We start from the raw sequence: 17,108 nt of genomic DNA, 5'->3' as shown, positions 1-17,108 counted from the left end.
AGGTCAGTTATATATTTAGGGGCTAAACCGAATAGTGCCTTAAAGCAAAAGCATCCAAACTTAAACTTCACATGTGCCTCCATCGGTAGCCAATGGAGGGTAGCTAATGTAGGCCAGTTTTTAAAAAGGGTTTCAGGGGAGATCCGGGAAATTACAGACCGTTATGCCTGACTTCAGTGCTGGGCAAAATTGTGGAACACGGGTCCGGTTGGATTTTTACCACTGTATTTTTTATCATTGTATTTTCATGTTTTTAGATGTCAGTGTATAATAAATTATCTCCAGAACATCTGTATCCACAGTTTTTTGTTTTTGTTTTCATCGGTGGATTGTTTTCACTGTGGATCATTGGGTCTCCCCATTTTTTTTTTTTTGTTTGTTTTCATCGGTGGATTGTTTTCACTGTGGATCATTGGGTCTCCCCATTTTTATTTTTTTTGTTTGTTGTGGAACACGTAGATAAACATTTAATGAGATTGAATCAGCATGTGTTCAGCCAAGGGAAATCTTGCCTCACCAATTTGCTTTGAAGGTATGTATAAACATGTGGATAAAGGTGAGCTGGTTGATGTAGTGTATCTAGATTTTCAGAAAGCTTTTGACAAAGTTCCTCATGAGAGACTTCTGAGAAAATTAAAGAGTCATGGGATAGGAGGCAGTGTTCAGTTGTGGATTAGGAATTGGTTATCAGATAGAAAATGGAGGGTAAGTTTGAATGGCCATTTTTTTCAGTGGAGAAGAGTTAATAGTGGAGTGCTGCGGGGATCTGTACTAGGTCCAGTGCTATTTAATCTTATTTATAAATGATCTGGAAATTGGAACGATGAGTGAGGTGCTTAAATTTGCAGATGACACTAAACTGTTCAAAGTCGTTAAAACGCATGCAGATTGTGAAAAATTGCAGACAGACCTTAGGAAATTGGAATACTGGGTGTCCAAATGGCAAATGAAATTAAATGTGGACAAATGCAAGGTGGTACATGTTGGGAAGAATAACCCAGATCATAGTTACCAGATGCTTGGGGTTTAGTGTCCAAGAAAATGATCTGGGTGTCATTGTAGTCTATACAATGAAACCTTCCGCCCAATGTGTAGTGGCAGACAAAAAAACAAACAAGATGCTAGGAATTATTTAAAAAGGATGGATAACAAGATTAAGAATGTTATAATACCTCTATATCACTCTGTACTGTGTTCAATTCTGGTCGCCTTATCTCAAGAAAGATATAGCGGAGCTAATAGTAAAGGTTCAAAGAAGAGCGACCAAGGTGATAATGGGGATGGAACTCCTCTAGTATGAAGAAAGACTAAAAAGATTAGAGATCTTCAGCTTGTAAAAGAGAAAGCTCAGGGGAGATAAGATTGAAGTCTACAAAATCCTGAGTGGTGTAGAACAGGTATAAGTGGATTGAATTTTTACTCTGTCAAAAATTACAAAGATTAGGGGGCACTCAGTGAAGTTACAGGGAAATACTTTTAAAACCAATAGGAGGAAATATTTTTTTTCATTCAGAGAATAGTCAAGCTCTGGAATGCTTTGCCAGAGGTTGTAGTAAGAGTGATTAAAGTAGTTGGTTTTAAGAAAGGTTTGGACAATTTCTTAGAGAAAAAATCCATAGTCTGTTATTAAGATAGACATGGGGGAGGCCACTGCTTGCCCTGGATTGATAGCATGGAATGTTGCTACTTTTTGGAGTTTTGCAAGGTACTAGTGAGAATAGGCTACTGGGCTAGATGGACCATTGGTCTGACCCATTAAGGCTATTCTTATGGTTTTATTCTGGTAGCTCCAGATTGGCCGAAGCGACCCTGGTATGTAGACTTAGTACGTCTGCAGAGGGATGTGACTCTCAGGCTTCCTTGTCATCAGAATCTTCTCTCACAGAGTCCCATCACCCTGAAGGATCCGGAGTACTTTATGGCATAGCTCTTGAGCGCGAAGCAAGGGCCGATTTTAGACATGTTGGGGCCCAGGGCAGAAATTAAGGTAGGGGGCCCCTGATCCCTTCTCTTCTCTGCACTCCCCCCCGATATCCCCACTTCCCATTGTTACCACACATAAAACAACTTTAAATGACTCTTTTACACACAAAACACAGACAGACTTTTACCAAATACAGAACAAGAGATCAAACTAGAAACTGAACTGAGAATCCCAAGAAATTAAATTCAGCAAGTATTAATAACACGGGAGAAATAAAAACAGATATGTACTTTTTTTTTCTGTACTGAGCACACAGGGGTCATAGGCCCAGGTCCAGCAAAAATTAGCCACCTCCCTTGCTGTGGCTAATGGGGATCCCAAAACCCTACCAGTTGAATGTTACCTTCTCCGGTCTGGCAGCCAGAAATCTCCAAACTCTGTAGCTAGTGGCAGAGTTTGAAGAGTTCTGGCTGCCGGACTGGAGAAAGAAGTCTTCAGCTGGCAGGGCTTTGGATGTCCACCAATTTAGGTATTTATATTTTGCATTTGGGCATGGCGGGAAGAAAATTTAATGCCCACCCACTTTTAAGCTACTTACCAACTTTCTATCTCCCTTTCTCATGCTCTAGCTCTTCCATTTCGCATCTCATGCCTTCCCTAGCTTCCTATTCCCTTATATCTTTCATCTACGCTTCTGTACTTACTATCCTTCCACAATTTCTCCATTTTTGTAACCCAGCATCTCCTGTTTCTCTCCCCTTCGTGGTCTGGCATCTCCCTGTCCTTTTTCCTCCACCATCTTCCTGTCCCATCTCACTTTCCCTCATGTCTTCCCCTGCACCGCCTCCCCTTCCCGATCCATCATCTTTATTTTACACCATTCATTTTCTAATTAGAAATTTTGTGTGTTCATTCCATGCATTTTTAAAATTCTGGCACTGTTTTCATCTCCACCACCTCCCTTAGGAGGACATTCCAGAAATCAACCATTGTTCTCTGTGAAAAAAATTTCCTAACATTACTCCTAAGTCTTTTTATCACCCCACAACCTCAATTCATGCCATCTAGTTTTACCATTTTCCCTTCTCTGAAAAAGATTTGCTTCCGTATTAATACCTTTCAAGAATATAAATACCTGTATCATATCTCCCATCCCTCGTCTCCTCTAGAGTATACATATTCAGGTCTTCCAGTCTCTTCTCGTATGTCTTTTGGTGCAAGCCCCATACCATTTTCATTGTCTTCCTCTGGACCACTTATGTTGCAATGCCGCTCCCTGAAGAGAGCCATCTGAGGTCTCTGCTTCGGTCTAATTATAGGGCTGCCCCTGAGTAGACGTTTCACTTTAGAATTCAACATTTAAATTCTGGTAGCAAATCATTGATAGCAATAGAAACACTCTATGCTACCAGCCATTGTATGACATAAGACAAAATCTTGCAAATAGCCCTTCAAAAGCATAACATTCTATGCCAGCACCAATACTAACAGAAAGCCATGTCTCGCACATACAGAACGCAGTCACCCAGTATAGAATAAGTAACCACAAACTATAATAGAAATAAAAATTAAACTGAAACCCCCATAATTCATACAGTGTAAAACGAGAGAAACTGTAATGCATGTCCCCTGTACTTTGAAACATATAAAGACAGCAAAAACTGACATATTTGAATCACTACATCACAAATAAAACAAAAATGGAAAATATGATACCACTTTATTAGACTGAATACATTTTTCAAAGGCCAAAATCCCCTTTCTCAGGTCAGGAAAATTTACTGCTGTTATGGTATCCTGTTCCGAAAGATGTTTTTTGTCTCTGGAAGTTCGTCAAAAAGATATTAAAATTAGTCCTATAAAAATAACACCTTATTTTCATTTTCTATTTATTTAATAACATTTATTAACACAGGTACTACACTACTTTTATCTTAAACTGCTACTACTATCACTATCTTAAACTACTACCACTACTCTGACTGGAGGAGGGTCACGAGTGGTGTTCCACAGGGGTCGGTGTTCGGACCGCTGCTGTTCAATGTATCGGGCGATGGTGCGCCCGCATCTGGAGTACTGCGTCCAATATTGGTCGCCATACCTTAAGAAGGATATGGCGTTACTCGAGAGGGTTCAGAAAAGAGTGACGCAATTGATAAAAGGTATGAAAAGCCTTTCATACGCTGAAAGACTAGAGAAACTGGGGTTCTTTTCCCTGGAAAAGCGGAGACTTAGAGGGGACATGATAGAGACTTACAAGATCATGAAGGGCATAGAGAAAGTACAGAGGGACAGATTCTTCAAACTTTTGAAAACTACAAGAACGAGAGGGCATTCGGAAAAATTAAAAGGGGACAGATTCAGAACCAATGCTAGGAAATTCTTCTTCACCCAAAGGGTGGTGGACACATGGAATGCGCTTCCAGAGGGTGTGATAGGACAGAGCACAATATTGGGTTTCAAGAAAGGATTAGATAATTTCCTGAAGGAAAAAGGGATAGAAGGGTATAGATAGAAGAATACTACACAGGTCCTGGACCTGATGGGCCGCCGCGTGAACGGACTTCTGGGCATGATGGACCTCTGGTTTGACCCAGCAGAGGCAATGCTTATGTTGTGTTCTTATGTATCCATTCAGTCATGACCCTTGGATACTCTGTAGGCCAGTCATCACCTTGCTTCCCTGTTTACCACGGCTTCTTTCAATTGCTTGATGATCATTCTTTTTTGTACCTTTGCTTTTTATCTAATTGTGGTCCCAGTCTCTGGTTTCTGTTTTCCTTGTTTTTTCCTGTCTGGTTTTCTCTCCTCCTTTCCCTATGCAGCGGGGTTGAGCGGCTGCGTGGCCTGCTACCAAAAGGTGTGTGGCTGCACAGCTTAGAGGGAACATTTTTATTCCATTTTACTTTTTTATGTAATCAACTTTCTATTTCTTTCTCTCATTCCCTGGCTTTCATATCTCCCATCCTCCTATTCCCTTCTATCTGGCCTTCTATACTCATTCTGCTCTCACTCGTCTCCTTGACAACTCTCCTATATGGATCCACCTTTTCTAGTATCTCCCCTCCTTGTCACTTTCTCCACCCTTGTAACTCATTTTCTTCCCCTTTTTTTTTCCATCCCTTGCAGAAATCCAATATCTTCCTGCCTTTCCACTCCCTTCTCCAAAGTCTGATATCTATCTTCCCTATCCCATTCGGGCCCCAAGTCCATCTCCCCTCCGCCTTTTGCTGTTCATCTCTCCCCTCCCTCCTCTGCTGTCCCTGAGTCATCCATCTCTCCCTCCCTCTTCTGTCCCTCCCTTGAATTTTTTCCTTTCCCCATTTTGCCCTCTCCATATTTTGCCCCTCCATTAAGTCCATCTCTTCCTTTCTATCCCCTCCACCATTTCTCCCTGATCCCCTTCCATCCCCTCTGCCCTCCATGTCCCTCTTCTGCTCCCTCTGTCCTCCTCAAAGTTCATCACTCCCTGTCCCAATTCTACCCCACTCTGCCACCTCTCCCTGTCCTCCTTCTAACCCCTCTGCCATATCCCATCTCTCCCTTTCAAATCTGACTTTTCTCCCTCCCACCCTCTTTCCCTTACCTCATCCCTGAGTCTCACATCTCTCCCTCCTTCCCTCACTTGAGTCCAACATTTCTCCTTTCTCCCACTCCCTCCCCCAAGTCCAATGTCTCTCCCTCTCTGCCTTCTACCTCTACCCCTCCCCAGAATCCAGGGCATTATTTTTAGGTGGTACTCTGGTGGGAATGGCTTCTTGCTGCTGGCGGTGCTCTCTGAATGCTGCATGCTTCCCCAGCATGCTACTCCCACTGAGTGCCACCTGAGGCCACCACCTCAGTTGCCCTCATTATAGGGCCAGACCGCAGGGCCCCCTAAAGCTGTGGAGTCGGTCCCTGTATTGTGCTATATTTTTGTACTATTTGTAACATTTGCATTAGTACAGTTCAGGGCTGAGTAAATACTGAAAGTAAATGTAATGTAATGTAATTTATTTCTTATATACCGCTAAACTCCGTTAGGATTCTAAGCGGTTTACAGAAAATAGACAATAAAAATAAGATAAATAAATAAAGAATAAGTACTTTGAAATTCCCTTACTGTCCCGAAGGCTCACGATCTAATTAAAGTACCAAAGAACAAACAAATTAGCAAAATAATAGAGAGGAAAATAAAGATAGAGGAAAAAATGAGATATGAAGCATCCTAACAAGAATACATTGAACTCTCAATACCATACTGTTAAACAAAACGTACATTCCAAAATAATAATGTAATGGAAAAAAACTAATTAAATAGAAAATAATTTTAAGAATTAAATCAAATATAGAAATGTAAAAAGAAAAATAAACATTAGAAGTGAGGAAAAAAGAAAAGGTAGAGGAAGGGAGGAAGTGACGTCATCCTAGCGAATGGCTGCCTGAATTCAGAGCTCCGTAGGGGCAGAAGAGGAAAAAAGAGTTTTTCGGCTTTCAACGCGGTTTCAATTTCGGCGCTGAGATTGCTAATCGGTTGCCATGGAAATGGCGACGCGAAAGAAACTTGATAAGTTTAAATATTTCAACAAAGCGGGAGAAAAAGCGGCGGGTGAAGCGCAGGGAGGAGCGGGAGACATACCCAAGATGGCGGCGGGGCCCGCGATGCCGGCGGAGACGGCAGAGGCTGGAGACGAGGAGCTTCCGGCGGAGTCTGGTGGGACAGCGCACAAATCTTTTCATGCTTGGTTTAAGGAGCTGAAAGAAGAAATGGTTGGAGTCCGGGTTGATGTAAAAGCCGCATTGGCAGAACTTCGTGTGGATATGGGGGAGCTGGGGGCCCGAGTATCGGCTTCAGAGGACCACGTGGAAATGCTATCTGCATCGGTGTCAGGGGTCAAAGAATCATCAGCTCGCCTCTCCTCAGAGTTACAGGATTTACAAGCACAAGTGGAGGATCTTGAAAATAGATTGCGCCGCTGTAACTTGAGATTCAAAGGAATACCGGAGGGGGAGGCGTACCGCGATTGCAAACATGTGGTGAGTGAGTTTTGTCGCAGCCTGCTTGGAATGGATGGCGCTGAGGTACCCCACTAGATTCATCTTCAGAGGGCACATCGGAGCTTGGGTCCGGTGAGAGGTCCTGGCTTCAAAGATATCATTGCATGCTTTGCTGACTTCACGCTCAAAGAACGGGTCTTGCAGATGGCTAGGCGCCATCCCCGTTTCCGTTGGAAGGAGCTGGAGGTGGGAGTATACCAAGATTTGGCCTGGTCTACACTACAGAAGCGTAGAGCTTTTAAGGAGGTCACCCAAGCCCTGCGGGATGGGGGCCACAAGTATCGCTGACTTTTCCCCTTTGGGGTCTGGATTACAGTAAATGGAAGATCTCGGAGAGTGTCTACTGTGATGGAGGCCTGGTCTGCTATGAAAGAGCTGGGGTGTGTGAATATTCCTGAGCCAGCTCCTGAGACGGAATCGGCTAGTACATCGGGACTCCAAGGAGCTTGGTCCACGGTCTTGCGCTCTGGAAAGCGTGCAGCTAAACTGGGAACCTGAAGTTTCATCTATACTACTTCGCTGATGGATTGATTGCACTGTCTGGCTGGGAGCTTCACTGAGTGGTGTGATGACTCCGGTCTTACGTTTGTATTGGACTCTGCAATAGTTGCTGTTTCTTACTGACATGCCTTGTTGCTTGACCTGTTGTATTTCTTGGTTTTGTTTTGGATTTCAGGGGAGCAGCTTGGGTTAGTCACCTGGGGTAACTTTCACTTTCTACGGACTGGCTGGTCCTTCATTGAGGGGGTCAGCTTCTGGGGGGGGGAGGGGATGGGGGGAATCTGGGGGGGAATACTTGTAAACTTCTAACTATAGGATCATGGAATGTGAATGGTTTGAACAATCCGGGTAAACGGAGTATAGTGTATCGTGAATTGAATAGATTGAAATGGGACATCTGTATGCTTCAAGAAACCCATTTGAGGCCCAGACATGTGGGGGTTTTGAGGTCCTCTCACTTTGATCAGGTATGGACTCATCAATGTGCAGAGTCTGCTAAAAAAGTGGGAGGACTGGCAATTCTTATCCGCAAGGGTTTGGGTTTTACAGTTCTGAAGGTATATAGAGATTCTGAGGGACGGTGTCTAGCTCTGCAGGGTACCTTGCAGGGCCGTCACATCACTGTGATTAATGTTTATGGTCCAAATGGGGGTCAGGCGGCCTTCTATGGCTCTCTTAAAGAAGATTTGGTCAACTTTGTTGGGGGGTCAGTATATTTGGGTGGGGATTTCAATGACACGCCTGATGTGGTGCTTGATCACTCACAGGGAGGACTTCAGCCGTTTTCATGAGCCTCTCGCAAAGCTTTTCTTGCCTTGATGTCCTCCCTGGGTTTGATTGATGGCTGGCGTTTGCACCACCCTACTCAGAGGTCATATACACATTATTCATCTGTTCATTGTTCCTATGCTAGGATTGATAGTCTTTGGACCCATCGTAATCAGTGGGGGGGAATACGGGCCGCTGAAATTGAAGCTATACATATCTCTGATCATGCACCTGTCTGGATAGCTTGTGAGGGCTACTGGGATGGGGGGAATCATAGAGCCTTTTGGAGGCTTAATGAATCATTGCTGAAAAATACGGAGGTGGCCAGGGAGGTAGAGGAGGCCATTACTAATTATTTGCATGACAATGATAATGGTATGGTTGGGGACTCTATTTTGTGGGATGCCCTTAAAGCTGTACTTCGAGGGGTCTTTATTAAATGGGGGGTCCGACTTAAGCGGAGGCGGGAGCGCAGAGCTGTATCCCTGAGGGAAAGTTTGATTTCCCTGGGGAGGAAACACCAGTGTTCTCCTGACCCTGAGGTGTTTGCACAGCTTTTGAGAGTGCGGCATGAGCTTTCTCTAATGCAGATGGAGGATATTGACTTTTATAGACTTAGATTGCGCCAGACGGTATATGAATATAGTAATAAAGCTGGCTCGCGACTCGCTCGGTACATTAAATTGAAACAGGCCCAATCCGCTATTACACAGATTAGGGATATGGAGGGGAAGATGCAGTGTACTGATGGGGCTATTAAGAAGGTTTTTCTTTCCTTTTACACTAAATTATATAGGAAAGTGGAGGGGATACAATTGGAATCTATCACGGCGTATTTAGATAAAGTGACGTTGCCACACCTGGGAGACTCTGATTAGAGAGTTGCGTGGGGACAGAAATCCCACCCGTCCCCGCCAAAGTCCCACCCGTCCCCACCCGTCCCCGTGAGGACTCCCACCCGTCCCCACCCGTCCCCGTGAGGACTCCCACCCGTCCCCGCGAGGAATCCCTCCGTCCCTACCCGTCCCCGTGAGGAATCCCCTACGTCCCCGCCTGTCCCTATAAACTACAGAAATAGTTATTTCATTTAATTATGCTACTGAATTAAAGGCTCTGGTAGAAACCCATTTAAAAATAAGCAAAAAGACTTTATTAATTTGGAAATATTAATTGGGAAGAATGCATACTTTGTAAACGGGTTTCTACCAGAGCCTCTAATGTTTATAAATTTTTATCAACACAACTAATATACTACTTTATCCTTAAGCAAAAAAAAAAAAAAAAAGAATTTTTTTCCTACCTTTATTGCCTGGTTTCTGCATTCTTCATGTTCTCATTCAATTCCTTCCATCCACTGCCTCTCTTCTCTCTGTGTCTTCCATTTGCTCTGTTACTGTGCCTCTCCCTTTCTCCCCCCTCCCAAATTGGTCTGGCACCCATCTTTTTCCCTCCGCTCCCCCCATAGTCTGGCACCCCTGTCTTCTTCCCTGCCAGCGTCTTCTTCCCATTCCCTCTTCCCCATTTCCTTTCAGTGTCCTTCTCCCCCACCATCTTCCCCATGTCCTGTCAGGCAGCATCCTTCTCCCCCCTCTGCCTTCCCCATGTCCTTTCAGCGTCCTTCTCCCCCTCTGTCTTCCCCATGTCCTTTCAGCGGCCTTCTCCCCCCTCTGTCTTCCCCATGTCCTTTCAGTGGCATTCTCCACCCCTTTGTCTTCCCCAGTGCTTTCAGGGTCCTTCCCCCCCCTTCCTCCCGTTTACCCCATGTCCTTTCAGCGTTCTTTTCCACCCCTTTGTCTTCCCCAGTGCTTTCAGCGGCCTTCTCCCCCCTTAAGTGTCTTTTCTTCTCCACTCCACCTTTCCTCCCTCCCTGCCTCCACCTTTGTGGTGCTTTTGCACCCGACCGACAACAGAACAGGCCCGGTCGGACAAATCTCCCTGTCCTGTAGCCGCGAATCTAAATTACTTTCTTACAGCAGCTGGAGTAGTGAAGCTGCTGTAAGAGGTAATTTAGATTCGCGGCTACAGTGCAGGGAGATTTGTCGGCCGGCCTGTTGTCGGTCGATCGGGGGACCTGACCGGCTGTGCACATTCTCCGGGGCGGACCGCCCCCTCCCCCCTCTTTTGTACGCCATTGCCTTCTCTCTACCTGCCCTGCCGCACACAGCCGACCGGAAGTCTTCCTGATGTCAGCGCTGACGTCGGAGGAAGGGAGGGCTTTGTTGGGCAAAAATTTTGGCAAAAATTTTGGCTGGGGAGGTGCTTGCCTCACCTGATTCATATGGATCAGTCAGGGTTTATCCAGCGACGTCAAGTTAGTGACAATATTCGAAGAACGTTGCATCTTATTTGGGAGGCACAGCAGACTTTGGATAAAGTAGCTCTATTAGCAGTTGATGCGGAGAAAGCTTTTGATCAGGTGGGCTGGGACTTCTTATGGCAGGTCATGGAGCGGACGGGGTGTGGGGATTTCTTTCTGGCATGGGTACAGGCGTTTTACCGCTCTCCGAGGGCGTCTATTAGAGTGAATGGGGGTTACACGGAGTTTTTTTCAATTGAACGGGGTACACGTCAGGGCTGCCCTCTCCGCTTTTGTTTGCGTTGTCTATTGAGCCCTTGGCCATCCGCATACGAGAACATCTAGATTTGAGAGGAGTATGGATTGGGGCTCAGGAACACCGGCTTGCGCTGTTTGCTGATGATGTTTTGTTATATGTGCGTGATCCAGAATTTTCCCTTCCTATTTTGTTAGATATTTTTAACGAATTTGGTCGGGTGTCCGGTTTTACGGTTAATCCGGATAAGTCTGAATTGTTGGGACTCACCTTGACTGCGGATGAGGAACGGGGGTTGTCGGGGAAATTTCCGTTTCGTTGGGCTTCTGAGGCGCTTAAGTATTTGGGGATTTATATTTCCCGGGATATTTCTCAGCTATATACTTTGAATTATGCCCCCATAATTCAGCAGATTAGGGCGGATTTACAGCGGTGGTCTGGGTTGTGGTTGCCTTGGTGGGGACGGATCGTGGTTATTAAAATGAACATTCTGCCTCGTTTATTATTTCTTTTTCAAACATTGCCTATACCGCTCCCTTCGGTGGTGTTAAAAAACTTCATGCCTTATTCTTTAGGTTTATTTGGAGGGGGAAACCGCCTCGGATTTCTTGCCAATGTATGTGGTTGCCTCGTGAGTCTGGGAGGCGGGCACTACCCAATTTGTTCTGGTATTATAGGGCGGCGCAGTTGAGACTATTGTTGGATTGGGATATAGCCGAACAAAAACGTGTAGTTCAATTGGAACAGCAACTAATGGGTCACCGGGTTTTACGATCCTTAATTTGGTCTTCTTTATCAGAACGGGTGGTTTTTAGAACTTTGAGCAATCCTATTTTGAATCATCTCTTGAGGATTTGGTGTGAGACGCGGAAGAGATGGGGAGCAGGGATGGTGTCTTCACTCTTGGGGGCGTTGTGTGATGAACCTTTCTTCCCGGTGGGTAGGGAGAGCTCGTTTTTTTTGCGCTGGGAGCGTCTAGGGCTTAGGACATTTTCGGATGTCCTCCATAAGGGGATTTTGGTATCCTTTGAGGCATTTCAGCGGAGTAATGCTTTACCTCAGGGGGATTTTTTGGCCTACTCCCAAACCCGCCATTTTATTCAATCGCAGGGCTGGTCTGGGGAATCGATTAAGTCCATGGCTCCCTTAGAACACCTGTGGCTTACACTTCGTCTGCCCAAACCCATTTCAGTTCTCTATCAATATTTTCGGGGCTCGGTTACCTTTCATCCTAAATATAAAGACCTTTGGGAACGGGACTTGGGGTGCTCTTTTTCGGAGAGGGAATGGAACCAACTTTGTCTTGAGGTGGGTAAGGCCTCCTCTTGTGTTCTTATACAGGAGAACGCCTACAAGGTGTTTGCCAGGTGGTATTATACACCAGCTAGGTTACATAAAATGTTTCCGGGGTCTTCTGCAATGTGTTGGAGGTGTGGGGAGGGGGGTGTGGGCACATTTTTGCATATATGGTGGGATTGCCTTCCTTTACAAATTTTTTGGAAACGTATTGTTGGTTGTTTATCCCAATTGTTACAATTTGTGCGCCCGTTGGTACCAACGGAATGTTTATTGGGCTTACATAATGTGTGTGAACATGCTTGGCAAACTAAACTCCGCCGTTGGGGTCTGGCTGCGGCTAAATGTTTAATTGCTAATCACTGGAAAAGATCTGAGGCGCCTGCTATGTTAGAATTGTCTCTGAAATTTCATCAAATGTGTACCATGGAACTTTCCATTGCCAAACGGCATGGGCATTATTTTTCATCTATTCGAACTTGGACTGTTATTATGGACAAGATTGATACTTTAGTTTAAGTTTACTGGGGCTGGGGGAATTGGGGGGATTGTTGCTGTGGGGATAACTGCCTGAAGGAACAACAGGGAGTTGTCCACTTTGGATATTTCAGTTTATTTGGGAGGGGTGGGGGGATTTGCGATTCAATGCAGGGGATATCTATTTGTCAATGATGTTTTCTTCTTGCTTTACTGTGATTCTGATTCTGCTGTTTTCTGTTTTGTTACATACTATGGGGTGATTGAGCTTTGATATCCACATTTTGCTTGTATAACATAAACTTTTAATAAAGATTTTCAAGTTAAAAAAAAAGAAAAGGTAGAGGAAGGCATATGAATAGAATGGAAAGAGAAACAGTTAAACAATAGAATTCTAAGAAAATTTTAAATGAAAACTAAACAAATAGACATGTAAATCTGTCTTGGGGGGGGGTTTCAGTGCGCTTCGCCCACCCCCCCTTTTTAGCAGATGCTAGAGCTGTTGGTTTCTCCATATACTTCTTGATCTTGCCTAAATTGCTCCAACGGATGTTCTAAAGGAACAAGGAATCTTCAAAAGGTTTCTACACATCTATTTTTTAAAATACGAGTACTATTAAATATTTCAAAAGCAAATTACAACACTTTTCCACATTATCCTCCTGTTTTGCCTGACTGACTAATCACATGACATTCTACAACACACCCTCATCACTTCTCCCGTCCCAACCATTTCCCCCCAAAATATGAAAGTGCAGAAACTTTTTGAAGAACCCTCATATAAAATAAAAGAGGAGTCAGAGGACACCCCTACCTGATGCCCCTTTTCAAAGGAGTATGGGGTAAAAGGAGCCCATTTATTGTCACTGTAGCCATTGGTGCATTATAAAGAACTTTAATCATGTCTAAAAAGGGGCCATACTTCTTCAAGAGCTGAAACAAAAAATCCTAATGGACACAATCAAATACCTTATGTGCATCTAAAATAGGAGATTTGGGATGATATTGTCAGCATGATCACGATGACTCGGTGAAATGGTAACTCTCCTAACATTCTAAACTGCTTGTCTTTGTTAGACAAATCCAATTTGATCAGGGTGAGTAATATCCGGGAAAAGTTTTGTTAGCCTAGATGCCAGAATTTTTGTAAAACATTGTAAATCAATATCTGGATTTAATTTAGCCAGCAGCAGTCAGAGTTTCAAGAAATGCTGACTGCAGTTGGCTGAATATTGTCCCTAGTATGGTATTTATATGAAACGATTTCTTAATCGTATGCTTATGGGTACAGCTCTCTAACTGAATATCAGCTTGGTGATAAGGGGATCTAACTTTTTTCCTTTGATTACTGGGGCCATCTGAAATTGAAACATTTGTTACATGAAGGATCCTGGAGAGGACTGGTAACTATATGGATTAGAAAACTGTAACCAAGGATTCAGCTGACTACTTTCACCAGTAAAAATGAGTGTAAGAATGAATGGAATAAAAAAAAAAAAAACCAAAACCTGAATTACATAATTATCTTTGGATTGGTGCCTGTATTCTCTATTTTCTACAAAACATGAAAACGGATCCCATTGTAGCAGCAAGACAGCTACTGTGAGCATGATATTTGACCTAAAAGAATGGTTTGTAGACCAGTTAGTACTAAGAAAACCTGCAGGAGGTATAGTAAAGTAAAAAGAGCAAGTTTGAAAAATATGTGCTCTGCATTTTTCTCTACAGGATAGTATGGAGTTGGTTCATAAGCAATCCAAAGCAGTAGCTGTCACCTGCATGTCTTTCCCTGTTGGGGATGTCAACAACTTTGTTGTTGGAAGTGAAGAAGGTTCTGTGTACACAGCATGTCGCCATGGCAGGTAGCATAAAAACTCAAATATATTGACTTTTTTTTTCCAACTGTATTGCAAGAACTTGGAGCGATCAAAATTAAATTGTGTCTGTCTTGTTGAAGAAAATATAGCTTAGTGTGTTTTGGTCCAGAAGTGATGTTTAAAGCAGAAATCAGGTACCTTTCTCTAGAAATACTGAAATAACATTCTTACTTCTCCCTAACTGATTTTTTTTTTTTTTTAAATACAACAGACCAAGTAATCTACTAACAATAATCACATTTTGTTGAAAACAGCCACAGCCCACAAGGACTGCAGGGTAGCTGGTACCAAACAAAATTGCAGAATCTATTTTAAACAAATAGGGAAAACATGGCTTGCTCATTCATTCGTTCATGCATATATGTATTAGGATTTATTTATTGCCCTTTCAAAGAAAGTCACCCAAAACACTGTAAAAGATCAATCATAGAATTTTTTCCAAACCCTTGGGAAGGGGAGTTGTGTTGGCTGTGGGTGTAGCTGACCTGGAGAAGGGAAGGTGGTTTAAATGGAGCAGTACACAAACTGTCTGTTGATTTGGAAAGAATAACAAATCATTAAAGGTCATATCAATATATTTCAAAAGATGGATTTTTCAGTTTACACAGGGTTGATCATTTGTTAAAACTTGCTATACTGCTTAAACTAACTAGGGGAGGAATGCTGGCCTAGTACCTAATCCTTAGTAAGCCTGATTCTAAGAGAGAGAGGTTGTAGAGCAGGGGTGCCCAAATGGTCGATCGCGATCGACCAGTAGATTGCAAAGGCAATGCGAGTCGATCGCGTTGCCTTTGCGATCTTTTTCTCCCTGCTGCTTCCCCAAGCCAGGCCTGGTGCGTACAAACGCCGGACTTACAAAACTTTACCTCCAACGTCAATTGTGACATCGAAGAGGAAGTTCTGGGCCAGCCATTCGCTGCCTGGCTGGCCTGGAACTTCCTCCCTGACATTAGAATTAACGTCGGAAGTGAAGTCTTGTGGGCCTGGCGCTTGTACGCGCCAGGCCTGGCTCGGGGAAGCAGCAGGGAGAAATCGCGTTGATGGCTTGGGGGTAGGGGTAGGGAAAAAATCAGGGAAGTGGAGAAATCGGCACGATGTCTTGGGGGCAGAGAGAGAGAAAGAAAGGCAGAAATAAAGGGGGGGGCAGGGGAGAGAGAAAGAAAGGCAGAAAGAAAGAGGGGGGGCAGGGGGAGAGAGAAAGAAAGAAATATTGGCTTTACAGAAGAAGGAAGTGCAACCAGAGACTTATGAAATCACCAGACAGAAAGGTAGGAAAATGATTTTTTTCAGTTTAGTGATCAAAATGTGTCCGTTTTGAGAATTTATATCTGCTGTCTATATTTTGCACTATGGCCCCCTTTTACTAAACCGCAATAGCGGTTTTTAGCGCAGGGAACCTATGAGCATGGAGAGCAGCGCAGGGCATTCAGCATAGCAAATTATTCCTTCTTTCACGATTTGATAAGTCTTCAAAATCCTTTTTCAACGCCTCTATTTCTCTGTGATCTTTTTTACACACCAGCATCTCTGCCTCAGATCTCTCAGCATGCTTTTCTAACTGCTCAATTTTGAAGTCAACTGCCTGCATTCTATTTGTCAGACTCTCTATTTCCTTCTTCACATCTTTTATATTTTTAGCGTTATCACTTACTATTTCTTTAATTTTCTGAAATTCATTCATCAAATCACTGTTATCAATTTCTTCCTGAGGCAACGGGACCGCTGTCGGGGATACCGAATCAATTTTTGTTCTTTTTTTACTTCCTGCTCCTGAATTCACCGGATTACTTTTACTAGTTTTACCCGAAGCCATTTCTTACTTCAATTCTCTCTTTTCCTTCACTTTTCTTTAATTTTAACTGCCAAAATCTTAATAAAATTTGCCTGTCACAACAGAGCTAATCCTCTACCCAGCCATCTTCGTGCGCTGCAAAGTTCTAGAATTCTGGTTCCACCATTCTAATTTGATCAGTGGTTTTATGTTTCTAAATCCTATATCAAACTGAACTTGCCACAAGTATGTCAAATTTGAGTTTGGGAGATCAACCTGGAAAGAAAGGGTTCAAAACCAGTTATCTTTGCCTTTCTAAGCAATGTAGATACTGTACCTTTTAATTTCTGGAGGTAAAGGCCATCTTGAAAGCTGAAAAAGCATTCAGAAATAAAATGATCAATACAATTATCCTAATTTAAACAAATATTCTATAGCATTCCTCCAGACAGGCACAGACCAAATGGGTATATGCACCTCTGCCAGCAGGTGGAGACTGAGAATTACTAACTTCTTAACTAGCTATAAGTAGTAGTGCTGCCCGATTCACGATTCGAATCGGTTCACCGATTCACTTCAGGTGAATCGTTTCAAATTGATTTTAAACCCCCAAAAATCGGCTTCCCGATTCGTCTGATCCTCACCCCCTAAAGCAGGAGAAGCAGCGCTGCTCTTGCTGGCAGGCCGCTGCCGCACCTGCTTTAGAGGGGAGGAGGGAGAGTCAGTCGGAAAGTGCTGCTGTGCTGGTCTCTGGCTTCCCCCCCCCTCCCTGGCATCCGGTTTCCCCCTGGCCTCCCCAAAGGACTGCGCACCCACCCCCCTGGGAAGGCTTCCGTGTTCCCCCGTTTACCTCATAGCTGCAGTCTGCAGCGAAGATCGCTTTTGAGCTGTTTCCTCCGCCGCGA

The 17,108-nt window shown here is 43.8% G+C and overlaps 1 protein-coding gene across 3 annotated transcripts in view; it reads left to right on the top strand.

Annotated features, from left to right (window-relative positions):
* Positions 1-17,108, top strand: part of DYNC1I2 (dynein cytoplasmic 1 intermediate chain 2) — a 209,018-nt gene that overhangs the window by 151,224 nt on the left and 40,686 nt on the right. For all 3 annotated transcript variants that reach the window (XM_033945658.1, XM_033945659.1, XM_033945657.1), the window contains one exon: positions 14,284-14,417. In XM_033945658.1, the coding sequence (XP_033801549.1) occupies positions 14,284-14,417 (134 nt within the window). The remainder of the gene's footprint in view (positions 1-14,283; positions 14,418-17,108) is intronic.

The sequence above is a fragment of the Geotrypetes seraphini genome, chromosome 5 (assembly GCF_902459505.1).
Source record: "Geotrypetes seraphini chromosome 5, aGeoSer1.1, whole genome shotgun sequence".
NCBI classification, from domain to species: Eukaryota; Metazoa; Chordata; class Amphibia; order Gymnophiona; family Dermophiidae; genus Geotrypetes; species Geotrypetes seraphini.
Note: the sequence above shows the minus strand (reverse complement) of the source record. Positions and strands in the feature narration are given on the sequence as shown.